This window comes from Ornithorhynchus anatinus, chromosome 11, assembly GCF_004115215.2.
Source record: "Ornithorhynchus anatinus isolate Pmale09 chromosome 11, mOrnAna1.pri.v4, whole genome shotgun sequence".
In the NCBI taxonomy this organism is placed as follows: domain Eukaryota; kingdom Metazoa; phylum Chordata; class Mammalia; order Monotremata; family Ornithorhynchidae; genus Ornithorhynchus; species Ornithorhynchus anatinus.
This window is the reverse complement of record NC_041738.1, coordinates 40,307,041-40,321,857: the sequence shown is the minus strand read 5'-3', so window position 1 is coordinate 40,321,857 and position 14,817 is coordinate 40,307,041. Positions and strand designations below refer to the sequence as shown.

Here is a 14,817-nt window from a genome sequence, read left to right as displayed (position 1 = left end):
GGCGGGGTTTAGGAAGGCAGCTGCTCCTCGCCCAGTAGCCGGAGGGGGTCGTGAATAATGTATATCGAGGAGGGGGCGGGGTTTAGGAAGGCAACAGCTCCTCATCCAATGGGGGGGAGGGGGTCGTGAATAATGTATATCTAGGAGGGGGCGGGGTTTAGGAAGGCAACAGCACCTCGTCCAGCGGGGGGAGGGGGTCGTGAATAATGTAGGCCGAGGAGGGGGCGGGGCTTAGGGAGGCAACAGTTCCTCGTCCAGTGGGGGGAGGGGGGTGATGAATAATGAATGAGGCGGAGGGGGCGGGTCTGAGGGGCAGGGAGAGGGGGAAGTGCGTCCCGTCCCGTCCCGGCCCGGCCCGTCCCGTCGGGAATGAGGGCGTCGGGCGGAGCGGCGATGGCGGTGTGGACGCGGGCGGGCAAAGCGGGGCTGGTGGAGCTGCTGCTGCGGGAGCGCTGGGTGCGGGTGGTGGCCGAGCTGAGCGGCGACAGGCTCAGCCTCACGGGCGACGCGGCGGCCTCCTGCTCCTCCTGCTCCTCCTGCCCCTCCTCCAACGGGCTCCCCAACGGCACCGGCCGCGGGGAGCCCGGGGAGCCCGGGGAGCCCGGGGAGCCCGACGAGGCCGGGGAGGCCGAGGCGGCGGGGCCCCCTCCGGGCTCGCCGCCCGTGCGGCGGGTGCGGGTGGTGAAGCAGGAGGCGGGCGGGCTGGGCATCAGCATCAAGGGCGGGCGGGAGAACGGGATGCCCATCCTCATCTCCAAGATCTTCCCGGGGCTGGCGGCCGAGCGCAGCCGGGCCCTGCGGCTGGGGGACGCCATCCTGGCCGTCAACGGCACCGACCTGCGCCAGGCCACCCACGACCAGGCCGTGCAGGCGCTCAAGAGGGCCGGCAAGGACGTGCTCCTCGACGGTGAGTCCGCCCGCTGCTCCCAACGCTGCCTGGAGGGAGGGAGGGAAGGAGGGAGGAAGGGAGGGAGCGAGGGAGGACGGGCCTGGAAAGACCCCGGCCCGGGGAGCCGGAGGTCGTGGGTTCCAATCCCGCTCCGCCGCTTGTCTGCTGGGGGGCCGGGAGCCAGTCCTTTCACTCCTCTGGGCCTCAGTTCCCGAGAAAATGCAGCCCGGGAGCCTCACGCGGGGCAGTCTGATTCCCCTGGTTCGCCCCCAGCGCTTAGAACAGTGTTTTGCACATAGCGCTTAACAAATACCAACATTATTATTGTCGCCCCCCCTTTTGAGAAGCAGCGTGGCTCAGTGGCAAGAGCCCGGGCTGGGGAGTCAGGTCAAGGGTTCCAATCCCGCTCCGCCGCTTGTCTGCTGGGAGGCCGGGAGCCAGTCCTTTCACTTCTCTGGGCCTCAGTTCCCTCCTCTGGAAAATGCAGACCGGGAGCCTCACGTGGAGCAATCTGATTCCCCTGGATCTCCCCCAGCGCTTAGAACAGTGCTCTGCACATAGTCAGCGCTTAACAAATACCAACATTATTATCCCGCCTCCAGGTGTGTGAGTCGCTTCTCTTCAGTGACCTCCTCTGTAAAATAGAGATGAAGACTGTGAGCCCCACGGGGGACAACCTCATTAATAATAATAATAACTATAATAATATTTCTTAAGCTCTTTCTAAGTGCAAAACACTGTTCTAAGCGCTGGGGGAGACACAAGGTGATCAGGGTGTCCCACGTGGGGCTCACAGTCTTCATCCCCATTTTACAGAGGAGGTCACTGAGGCCCAGAGAAGTGAAGTGACTTGCCCAGGGTCACCCAGCTGACAAGGGGCGGTGGCGGGATTAGAACCCATGACCCCTGACTCCCCAGCCCAGGCTCTTTCCGCTGAGCCACGCTGCTTCTCTCAACCCCAGCTCTGAGAACAGTGCTTTGCCCAGAGGAAGCGCTTAACAAATACCATCATGATTATTTTCCAGCGCTTAGGACAGTGCTTGGCACATAGTAAGCGCTTAACAAATACTACCCCCTTCCCCCCTGCTGGACCGGGTGACCCTGGCCGAGTCGCCTCACTTCTCCTCTGGGCCTCTCCCATTCTTTCAGTCTGACTGATTGAGCGCTCACTATGTGTGGGGCGCTGGACTGAGCGCTCGAAATGGGGGAGGCCCCGGGGGGGGGGGTCAACCCGATGACCTCGCATGCATCGCTTAGAACAGTGCTTGGCGCACAGGCTTGGCTTAACAACTACCAGAGTTATTAGTGAAGTCTCTTCTCCGGGCCTCAGTTCCCTCATCCGTAAATTGGGGATGGAGAGGGCGAGCCCCACCCGGGACAACCTGATGACCTCCTCTCTCCCCCAGCGCTTAGAACAGTGCTTGGCACACAGTAAGCGCTTAACAAATACCAATGGTATTATTATTATAATTAGTGAGAAGCAGCCCATGGCTTTAGTGGAAAGAGCCCGGGCTCGGGAGTCAGAGGTCGTGGGTTCTAATCCCGGCTCCGCCCCTCGCCTGCTGGGTGGCCTTGGGCAAGTCACTTCCCGGACCTCAGTGACCTCATCTGGAAAATGAGGATTAAAGGTTCGAGCCCCACGTGGGGCAGCCCTGATTAGCCCGTATAATAATAATAGTTATGGTATTTGTTAAGCACTTATTATGTGCCAAGCACTGTTCTAAGCGGTGGGGGGACGGGGGGGATACAAGGTAAAGAGGTTGTCCCCTGTGGGGCCCACAGCCTTCATCCCCATTTTATAATGTTTGTATTTGTTAAGCGCTTACTATGTGCAGAGCACTGTTCTAAGCGCTGGGGGAGATACAGGGTAATCAGGTTGTCCCACGTGAGGCTCACAGTTAATCCCCAGTTTACAGATGAGGTAACTGAGGCACAGAGAAGTGAAGTGACTTGCCCACAGTGACTTGCCCACAGTGCCCACAGTGGCAGAGCTGGGACCTCTGACTCCCAAGGCCGGGCTCTTCTCACTGAGCCACTCTGCTTCTTATTCTTAAACAAATGAGGTCACTGAGGCCCAGAGAAGTGAAGTGACTTGCCCAAAGTCACCCCCTACTGAGCGCTCACCTCCACCAGGAGGCCTTCCCACGCTGAGCCCCCCTTTCCCTCTGCTCCTCCTCCCCTCCCTGCTGCCCTGACTCCTTCCCTCTGTTCTACCCCCTCCCCTCCCCTCAGCACCTGTGTACATATGTACATATCTATTATTCTATTTATTTTGTTAATGATGTGTAGATATCTATAATTCCATTTATTTATATTGATCTTATTGATGCTTGTCTACTTGTTTTGTTGTGCGTCTCCCCTTTCCAGAGTGTGAGCCCGTTGTTGCGCAGGGATTGTCTCTATTTGTTGCCGAACGGTACCTTCCAAGCATTTAGTACAGCCCTTTGCACACAATAAGCACTCAATAAATATGATTGAATGAATGAATGAAAGTGGCGGAGACAGGATTAGAACCCGTAACTTTCTGACTCAGACCCATGCTCAATCCACGACGCCATGCTGCTTCTCCATCATCATTGTATTTATTGAACCCCTGTGCTGTGCAAAGCACTGCCCTAAGCGCTTGGGAAAGCACGCTATACGGGCCAGGGAGTCGGAAGGCCGTGGGTTCTAATCCCGTCTCCACCACGCGTCTGCTGAGTGACGTTGGGCGAGTCACTTCCCTTCTCTGGGCCTCAGTTCCCTCATCTGGAAAATGGGGATTGAGACTATGAGCCCCATCGGGGACGGGGACAGTGTCCAACCCAATTTTCTTGTTAATAATGATGGTGGTATTTGTTAAGCTCGTACTATGTGCCAAGCACTGTTTCTCCCCCAGCGCTTAGTCCAGTGCCTGGCACATAGTAAGTGCTTAACAAATACCATCATTATTATTATGAGAAGCAGCGTGGCTTAGTTTGAAAGAGCACCCAGGGGTCGTGGGTTCTAATCCCGGCTCCGCCACTTGTCAGCTCTGGGACTTCGGGCAAGTCACTTCACTTCTCTGGGCATCAGTGACCTCATCTGTAAAATGGGGATAAAGACTGTGAGCCCCATGTGGGACAACCTAAATACCTTGTATCTCCCCCACTGCTTAGAACAGTGCTTGGCACATAGAAAGCACTTAAATACCAACATTATTATTATCAATATGTCTGACCCCACCTACCCCAGACTGTGAGCTCGTTGTAAGCAGGGAATATCAATTTTTATTGTTGTATTGTCTTCTCCCAAGTGCTTAGTACAGTGTTCTGCATATAGTAAGTGCCCAAGAAATGCGATCGAATGAATGATTTGCAGGGAATGGATTGAATGATTGAGCATCAGACCTTCTTTCGCTTCTCACTTCCTCAATGCTCGCTTGGTCTCATCAGTTTCCTCCCCCAAACTTTCAGGATTTTTTTTCTTTTTTGGACTTTGTAAGTGTCAGTTTCCCGAGAGCTCTCACCTCTAACCTTTAGTTTCCCCCTCATTCCTGGGTCTTCGTTTCCCCTTCGGTTCCTCTTCAGCCTGTAGAGTCCCGGCCTACAGGGACCGTGTCCAACACGATTTGCTGGTATCCACCCCAGCGCTTAGTACAGTGCCTGGCACATAGTTAAGTGCTTTAACAAATACCATTATTGTTACTATTATTATTCAGTCAGCGGTGGAACTGTTGAGCGTTTGCTGTGGGCCGAGATCTTGTTGGGAAAAGCCGATCCTACTCGCTAGGAAGTTGAGCAAGAGAGATGAGTCTGGAAGGAGTATGGAGGGATCTGTCAGTTGTTGGAAAAGGGAGGTTTGGAATTGCAAAAACAGATGCCTCTTAGGCTTCCTCCTAGAGACAGCAGAGAAGGAGCATGGCGTAGTGGATAGAGCACGGCCCTGGAAGTCAGTAGGCCCTGGGTTCTAATTCCGGCTCCACCACTTCTCTGCTGGGTGACTTTGGGCAGGTAACTTCACATCTCTGGGCCTCAGTTCCCTCATCTGTAAAATGGGGATTGAGATGGTGAGGCCCATGTGGGACAGAGACTGGGTCCAACCTGATTTTCCTGAATCCAGCCCCCCCAGCGCTGAGTACAGTGCTTGGCACACAGTAAGCGCTTAACAGATACCTCAGTTATTATTATCTCCTTGCCTCTCCCCACCACATCACCCTGCCTCTCCCCACCGCTCGGTAAGAGGGTCTGAGGCCTCTGGGAGGCAGGAGAGCAAAGAGGTGACCGAGGGCCGCAGCATCCTTCAGACATCCAGTCGCCGTGGTGAACTTTGGAGATTGTATCGTCTTCCCTCCTCGCCCCTGTCCTCACTATGAAAATTGATACTGGCCCAAAAAAACACCGTAATGGAACAGACCACCGAAATGCTCGTTCATTAAAGGGAGTTTAACCCGTTACTGGTTCCCAGCGACGGCAAGAGGTCACAGCACTTCGCTGTAGCTAGAAACTGAAATAGCAAATGTGGGCTCTTAAGCGTTATTTTAAAACGGAGAGCGGAATTTTAAATATTTACTCTCGGTTAGGAGTTTACCCCCTTCGGTGGACTGTGGAAAAACTGCCGGACTCAGAACACTCACGTGACTACTCCATGGGAGACTTTAACCTTAGCAGAAGCTACTCATTCATTCATTCATTCAACGGTATTTGTAAATACTGTGTGCAGAGCACTGTGCTAAGTGCTTGGAGAGTCCAATACAGCAGTAAAGAGAGACGATCCCTGCCCATGACGGGCTTACAGGCTAGAGGGAATAATAATTACGGTATTTCTTAAGCACTTACTGTGTGCCAGGCACTGTGCTAAGTGCTGGGGTGGGTACAAGCCAGTTGGGTTGGAGACAGTCCCTGTCCCAGGTGGGGCTCACCGTCTCAATCTCCATTTTACAGATGAGGTAACTGAGGCCCAGAGAAGTGAAGTGACCTGCCCGAGGTCACGCAGCAGACGAGGTGGCGGAGCAGGAATTAGAACCCATGACCTTCTTAATTCCGGGCCCAGGCTCTATCCGCTACACCATGCTGCTTCTCAGCAGCGTGGCTCAGTGGAAAGAGCACGGGCTTTGGAGTCAGAGGTCATGTGTTCAAATCCCGGCTCGGCCACTCGTGAGCTGTGTGACTTTGGGCAAGTCACTTCACTTCTTGGTGCCTCAGTTACCTCATCTGTAAAATGGGGATTAAGACTGTGAGCCCCACGTGGAACAGCCTGATTCCCCTGTGACTACCCCAGCGCTTAGAACAGTGCTCGGCACATAGTAAGCGCTTAACAAATACCAACATTATTATTATTATATAGTAGAACTAAAAAGTAATAAGGCAATGGGCTCAAAACCTTATATTCACTGTTTTACTTGTATATACCAGGTATCTAGATCTGAGGGAGTTTAGCTCTAAAGCCTCACCTTGGACAAATAAGGTATCAAAAAGGAATGGTGAATGGTAAGAGTGCAGAGATGGTCAGAGGTCATTCATTCATTCAATGGTATTTGTAAATACTGTGTGCGGAGCACTGTACTGAGTGCTTGGAAAGTACAAGACTATAGAGATGGTCAGTAGGAGGGAGGGGAGAAAGTAGAATTTCAAGTAATTTCTTTCGAAACAGCTCTTATCCAGAAATAGCTGAACTATGATAGAGTATTTAATTGACTGATGACAGGGCTTCTTACCCAAATCTAGTTGGGGTTCTTGGGAAAAATGCCAAAAAGCATCAGTACATGCAAAAGAGTAGGTATGGTGGGTTTTTTTTTTTCCTGAACTCTGACTGAGAGTTAACTGATGAGATTATGGGTTTCATTAGGCAAGTAGTTCTCCAGAGTGGGGAAAACTTTTGGCAGGGCGACAAGAACGTTAAAGGGTAGGAATTCAGTGCTGCCTTACCTGATCACTTCTGAAGTTATTTATTTCAACCAAAAGGGAAAACAAGACTACAGTCTCCGTGCTGGAGTTTTGGTTTGTTCAATTAAGGGCTTTTGGTTTGTTTTTTTTTCATCAATCGATGAATGGCATTTAGTGGGAGCCTACTGTCTGCAGAACACTGAATTAAGTTTTGGGATAGTACAGTGCAACAGACAGAGCTGGAAGGCGAAATCCCTGCCCACAAGGCGCTTACAGTCTACAGCGGGAGACAGATATTAAAATTGGGGAAATAGTGTTATTATTCTTCTTCATATAGTAATAATATATAAAGCACTCACTCTGTGTCAAGCACCAGGGTAGGGAGAAGTTAATCAGGCCAGACACAGTCCTTATCCCACCTGGGACTCAAAGTTGGGAGGGAGAGCAGATATCGAGTCTCCATTTTACAGATGAGGAAACTGGCCGAGGTCACACGGCAGGCAGCTGGGAGAGCCAGGATTAGAACCCAGGTTCTCTGACTCCCAGGCCCATGCTCTCTCTTTTCACTAGGCCACACGGTAGAACATAGGTTCTTTGACTCCCAGGCCCAGGCTATTTTTATTGGGCCACGCTGATAATAGTATAGGCATTCCTCCCAAAAAATGTAGAGGCAAAACCCAACTAATTAGAAACCTATTGTGAATATCCTATTTATTAATGTCTACCCGCATCTCAGACATCTTTAGGGGTTACTCATTACTCTCTACGTCAGGCCGAAACTCCTCACTATTGGCTTTAAAGGTCTCTCCCTCTGGCTTATCCGCTCTCTTCTCTCGCTACATCCCAGCTCACTCTTCGTTCCTCTCAAGCTGAACTACTCAGTGTGCCCATTTCTCACCTCTTCTTCAACTTGTCCACATCGCTTCTCCTACCTGAAACTCCCTCTGTGATGCAGGATGTCCCTAGGTCATTAATGATAACACTCAGTTCTGGCAGTGTTGGGTCCAAACTGTGGATAGAACATGATGGCAGAATGAGAAAATGGTCTAATTTAGAAATGTTCTAATTAGAAAATGAGACACCTGTGTGACTGGACACAGAGGTGTTGGAAGAGTCATTTGTGCTCTTGCTGGTGGCATGGGACCCGTGGCGACTTCAACAGTGGAGTGATCCGGATTCTACAAGAACGGAACCCTTGCATTATAGGAGAACTAGGTTCCATATTGCTTTGAAAAAATAATTTGCTACTCTACTTCAAAATGATATCTAAATTGAATAAAAGCCTTCCAGGAAAAACTATTAATAGTAGAAAGTGGAGACAAGCCGAATAGACAGAAAATATGGCTCAGTCTGGAAGGATGAAGTCTGAGTGGGAACATGATGAAGTTTATAGAAACATGAAGGGTGCAGAAAGCTGAAAAAAAAGAATCGTTCACCGAATCACACCACTTTGAGATTTTGGGGACAGGCACCTACTGAAGCTTGAAGTTGACAGGTCTGAGAACTCCTTCTTTAGGTAGGGAATGTTAAGTGTATTGAATTTGCTACCAGTGTTAACTGTGAAAGCAGAAAATATGATGGATTTAAATGGGTTTGAATGAATTCACAATGAGCAGTTCGTAATGGATTGAGAAAGAAGTTAGTTTAGAGAAGCCGGCATGCCTAGTGTAAGGAACACAGGACTGGGAATCAAGAGACCTGGATTTTAATTCCGGTTCCACCATTTGCCTGTTGGAAAACATCGGGCAAATGACTTAACTTCTCTAGGCCTCAGTTTCCTCATCTGTAAATAGGGATTAAAAATCTGTTCTACCTTTCTTTAGCCCAAGAGCCCATGTGGGACTGTCTGATACTGTGTTTTCTTCAGCACTTAATACAGTTTTTAGCACAAAGGAAATGCTGAATCAATATTATTATTATTATTATTATTATTAAAAGTGAAGAGTTAAATCCATCATGAGTCAGTAGGGAATTGAGTTTTAGACTTCGACCCAATTTAACCCAATTTCTATTCTCAAACGTTCCTTTTTTTGGATTAACATTAAACCCAATAATCAATTTTGCTAAAATTCTCTAAGCATTTTCACTGCCAAAATGCATAAAAGTTGATTTACAAAGCTGTCTTAATTTAACCGGGATTAACAAAGAACAAGCATACCTGTGAGATGAATTGTCAGAATCTCTCCTATTGTCAATATAATTTACATGTTCTTTGGGAAGGGTCATTTGGAAGTTTCGTTCATTTAAAAATGCAGGCAGTTCTCTAATAATGGGAGGGTTGCAATCTTGATCTTCCTACAATCATATTCAGGACAATTTTGTGTTATGATATACCCTGACCAGAGTCGTGGGCAGACTCAGAACCATTTCTGCCAAATTTCATCTATTCAGATCTACCCAGATGGACGGATGTTTTTAGAAGAATGTTCTGTAGTTCTCCAACAGTGTTCTATCCAAAATGCATAGTGAAAACATGTGTTATGGAAGAAATGACTGTGTACATCATAAATACTTTTTTCCCAGGAGATGTTGAACGTTGGACCATTTATTTCTCTTCCAACAGAAAGAAATTACCCATTAATTTCTAGTCTCCCCACTTTTTATCCCCCGCTACTGCCCCTTTACTTCTATACTGCCTAAGGCCTGGAGTACTTTTGTGCTTCTCTTTACACTCTTTTACGTCCTCATAGCTGTAATTTAGTATTTGTCTCCCCTGCCAGCTAGATAGGCAACTCTTCGAGGACAGGGATCATGTCTATTAATTTGCATCGTCCTTTCCCAGGCACTTAAGTGACTGCACACAGGCACTCTGTAAATACTGTTGATTAATTCTTTCATTTGCAAACATCTGAAGCAAGTGGTATTACTAAAGAAACATATGCTCCGGAGGTGTGGTTTTGTGTGTGTGTGTGTTAAAAATAATAAAACCCCCAATTTTGGAAAATGAAACCAAATTTTTACTTGAAAACTCTAAGAAAGTCCTTGATAATTCCATCCCAGTTTTTATAAACATTCAAACTATCCATTGCCTAGTTATTAAAGGAAACATTTGTTGGAAAGTACATCCTAAACCATGAGGAGAGTTATAAGGAAAACAACTAGGTACAGGATTTCTCCAGTTGTGTTGCACGGCCTGTATGTAGCCTAATGGATAGAACACGGGCCTGGGAGTCAGAAGGACCTGGGTCCTAATCCTGGCTCCACCACTTGTCTGCTGAGAGACCCTGGGCAAGTCACTTAACTTCCCCATGCCTCAGTTCCCTCATCAGTAAAATGGGGATTAAGACTTGGAACCCCATGTGGGGCAGGGATTGAGTCCAACCCGATTATCTTGTATCTACCCCAGCGCTTAAGTGCAGTGCTTGGAACATAGTAAGCACTTAACAAATACCATGATTATTATTATTATTATTGTTATGTGTCAGACAGAATAATGAGCTGGACAGACACAGTAGGACATTTCCTAGTTTCTCTGTATTAATGCCAATTAAAAAGATAGAATTTCTGATTTGGAGACCGAGCACATTATGAACAGAAATTTAATTTTAAATGTAGGCTTAGTGGGTATACTATAGTTAGTGTCTCCTTTTAAAGCTAGAATACTTTTTTCTGTAGTGTGCTTTCCAAAAACTCACACTATTTTTTTTTTTTTTTTACTGCACAGATTTCATGTAGTTTGAAGGTGGCTTTCAAACAGTTGATATCTAAAAATGACAGCCCGCCCGATAAAGACTATAAAATACACATAGCCTAAAATAAACCATCTATATAGTCATGGAAAAGAATGCTATATTTAAATCTGCAGAAGACAACAACGCCTTACCTTGGAGTGGTGGGGGTATAGGATTGTACTACTCAACCTTCTGGCAACTGCGTGAAATGATTTATTCGGTCATGTTTATTAAGTGCTTACTGTGTATTAAGCGCTGTGTTGAAATGATGCAACATACAGCATGTCTACATGTTGTTTGGAGGTGGTACGTGGTACAGTGGCAGCACATTCCTGGTAATTCTGCTATGGTAGAGCCCTGCCCGGGCCTGGCCTGGTTTTCAGCCTCTGACTGAGTAGGTCTGGGGGCTCTGACTCAGACTAGACTGTGACTGGGCAACCCGGGCTTGACTAGGCTTGGGTTTGGTTAGGGTGACTCACTGCCTTCCTTTGTTAGGCCTCTTTCGATAAATTGCTGGAAATTCTGGGGCTTGCCCATGCGCAGTAGCTACCACGTGCCTGAAGAGAAATCGTGCATTTAATAAGTGATGCACATTAGACAGACTGTTGGGTTTAAATGAGGTTGCCACTATACACTTCTTCCATCCATTCCCTACCGCAGAAATTAGACTGGCGTGGCCGAAAGAGAGATTAGGGGGTGGAGTGAGTGCGGGCCCCAGCCATCAGATTTGGTTTGTGTCAAAGCCCCACAGTTTCGACCTATGCAGCATTCTCTCCTCAATTCCGGAGGGTGTGTACCACTTGCAGCTTTAATGGGGGAGAAATTTGAATTCAATTTTCACCTTTCAACAGACTTTGCCCAGCTAGAAAGTTTTTTTTCTCCTCTCTTTTTAGGGGTGACAAGGCTGAGTTTCCAGAGGTTTAATGCATTAAATTGGTAAAACTGTAAGCCAGAGGTAAAATAAAGTGTCATTAATCAAATGTGTAGAACAGGTGGCAGCAATAATCAGATTTAAAAATAAAATAAAGAGTAGTGTGAAAACCTTATCAGTCTAGATTTTTAAAGAGAAGTTTTAGGTCAGGCCCATTATCCGGAGCTCTTTCGGACAAGGGAAAAAACGGGAAAATCTAGAGACCCTTGGTGCAAAATACACTCTCTCCATTAACCCTTAGATTCAGTTGAGGAACTGTTCTCCGAGGTGCGTTGACTGATCTCATCTCTTGTGAGTAAACATAGAGAATTGTAAAATACGTGAGCAAGACACTGTCAGTGGGAGTGGTGAGGAAAGATGAAAGTTGTTAATCATAATTTAGAGCTCATTATTCCCACACATATAAAATAACTGCTGTGGATTTGGTAGAAAATAGAGCGTTCTGGAGATGCGGAAACAGGCTCTCTGACTCTGTGGTACTGCAGACCGTTTGTCCTTAGGTGCCTATATTTCTCTCAGTGTGCCCTCTCCCTGATTTCAAATTGCCCTGTTCCCAAGTGATTGGGTATGCCATAATGAGGGGGACGCTCAGACGATTTCCGGTTCCATCCCATCACCTGAAAAGCTTCAAGATAGGTCTTCCCTCCACTTGCGACTCAGAAGGCAACCACAAGTTCTCAGCTGTGGGGGCAGGGGCCCTGCCATCGCTGTGGCATGACAAATCCATTTTGGAACCGAAGATGATAGAAGTTTTGAGTGCATCTGAAACTGTGTGTTTCTGGCTGTGCAGGGAACTCCCTTTCATACAGTTAGTCAGTCAGTCAGTCATGCATCATCTTGAGGAGAACAACGAGAGCTGCGGTGGATGAGAGGCGAGAGAGTTGCTGCTTCTGGCCAGATAATGGTGGCAGCCTTGTGGTAGCTCTGACTCAACCGGCTCCATCTTTCTGAGAATAAGGATTGTAAATGAAGAAAACAGTGCTTTTGTGTATGGCTCTAGCCTTCTGCTTGCTGCCTTTATTTGAGAGATTTTGTTCCCTAGTTAGCCAGTGAGAACTAGGGCCAAAGGGATAGAAATACTTCTCTTACTGATAGTGCCTGGCACATAGTAAGCATTTAACAAATACTATAATAATAATTATTATTATTATAGGGCTAGTCCTTTGAAAGGGACTAAATTATACTCTTGTTTGTGCCTCTATAGGCCCAAGAGGTCAAAAGGTCCATTGTATCTTATTTAGTTGAGGATTTTTTGCTGGAGCAAAAATCAGTTCTTTGTGGTGACTTTCACTGCAAAATCAACTCTCTTTGAAATTCTCTGAAAATCCTAGGATCTGCACTGAATATGAATTGGGATTTATAAAATTACTGTTAATCAGAAGTAAAGGAAGGAAGAAGGCTTAATGATTAAAGCAAGTGAATCAGTTTTAATTCTTGGCTTTGTACTTGGGCATGCCACCTAATCTCAAAATGAGAAATACAGTGATAATTTTCATGTACTAAGCCCTCTGGATGTCGAGGAGAGTTCAGTTCAAGGATGTTTCAGGTGACATCTTAGTGTCAAAGGAGTCTAGCTTCTAATGAGACTCTATCATTATCAAGAGCATTTGCTGAGCACCTACTCATTTTACATAAGGGAAACCAAGGCTCCGTCAAGCTAGGTGTGTTCTTCAGAGGCTTGGTAACGTATTTGGTTATTCTGAGCACTCATTATAGTGAGTGTTTTTTGAGGAAGAGTCACCTCTTTCTATAACAAAAGTTTTACTTACACAAGTATAAAGCAATTTTGTTATAGTTCCTGTTAAAGTGTGCAGTGAACAGTGCTGTGGAACTTTTTGCACTATAAAATTTCTAGGCTGCCTCATAGAAGGCTTTAAAGAGATGGAAGGAGGATTTTTCTGATGAGTCCTGGTTTTGATTGATAGATAATGTTGGTATTTATTAAGTGCTTACTATGTGCAGAGCACTGTTCTAAGCGCTGGGGGAGATGCAGGGTAATCAGGTTGTCCCACATAAGGCTCACAGTTAATCTCCATTTTACAGATGAGGTCACTGAGGCACAGAGAAGTTAAGTGACTTGTTCACAGTCACACAGCTGACAAGTGGCAGAGGTGGGAGTCGAACCCATGACCTCTGACTCTGAAGCCCAGGCTCTTTCCACTGAGCCACGCTGCTTCCCAAGTGAACCTAATCCCTAGGTATTTGATTTTGACATAGGCCTATCAGACCTGAAAGGAGATCTGGGCCACATTTCCAGGGTGTATGCAGTGAGGGAGTGAGTGAGGGAGTGAAGGACTACACATTATGTGATTTTGATAGACTTCTTGTACATATAAGCAGTCTCCCAGATACCATGGTTACCTGCACGTCCTCAGCCTGCCCAAACCCTGCTGGACTTTGGAGGGGCCCTGCATAACCCATTGACTGTTTTGATTCTGGGTCCTTAGGGCCCCGTTTTGGACTCCACTTGGCTTTGCAGCTGAACCTGATGATAATGGCATAAATCTCCCTGGTCTTGATGTTGTAATAAATGTACCAAAAACGAATCTGAGCTCATAAACTCATTTCATCCACACCTTGGCTTTTGGTAATGATTTCAGCCATTGCTGAACTAAAATTAGTGGACATGAGTTCACAGCTGCTACTTATCCCTTTACTCCTTTTTTCCCCTCAGGGGCTAATTAAATAAGCACTTAATAATGTCATAAGCACCGCAAACCATGCTCCTCTCTGTTCTAACACGCTCACCACCTTGTAGCACTTGATCCTCCTGCTTCCACTTCCATGTCTTGGCCCAAGCTCCTCCTCGTGCATCGGGATATCCTCCAATTCACCACTGCACATTCCTCTTTTAAAGCATAGTTGTAGGTCCAACTCTCCAACAAACTCTCTCTGATTAATCCCATTCCCCAATTTACCGACCCAGTCCCTGTCCCTTTTCCCCTTCGATTCCTGCTTGGAATTTCTGTACCCTATATTTTCGTATACATATTTAGGTGGACTTCCTCCTTATTCTTCCTCCTCTGCTTATTCTCAACTTCTCGAGGGCCAGAACGGTAACCTGCATCTCTAGTACAATGCTATGTATCACAAAGAGAGGCAAGAAAAACTGGCCGTCGCATTCTAACCTCCTGGATTTGGATGCTGAGCGGTTGTCTTCTGAATTCCGGTGGATCCATAGGGTAATGAAGATTTATAGCTTACTGAGCTATTTCAAACTTGCTGAAGGATTGAGTTCGGGCAAATCACCTTAACTGCTCTGTGCCTCAGTTTCCCCTTTTGTAAAAGTGGAGTAAACTGCCTCCTCTCTCCTTAAGTGGTAAGCCCCACGTGGGAGAGAGACTGCATCTGATCTGCTTATATCGTATCTGCCCCAGCATTTAGTGCCCTCCTTGACACCTGGTGCTTAACAAATGCCCCAATAATAATAATTATTATGTGTCTTTGAAGAAGGAGTTGAGCGCTGATCTGCTTTGACAAGAG

The 14,817-nt window shown here is 47.0% G+C and overlaps 1 protein-coding gene across 1 annotated transcript in view; it reads left to right on the top strand.

Annotated features, from left to right (window-relative positions):
• Positions 1–337: 337 nt before the first annotated feature.
• SNTB2 (syntrophin beta 2) overlaps positions 338–14,817 on the top strand; it is a 54,439-nt gene continuing 39,959 nt past the window's right edge. The window contains exon 1 of the mRNA XM_029076139.1: positions 338–907. Within this exon, the coding sequence (XP_028931972.1) occupies positions 370–907 (538 nt within the window). The 5' untranslated portion in view covers positions 338–369. The remainder of the gene's footprint in view (positions 908–14,817) is intronic.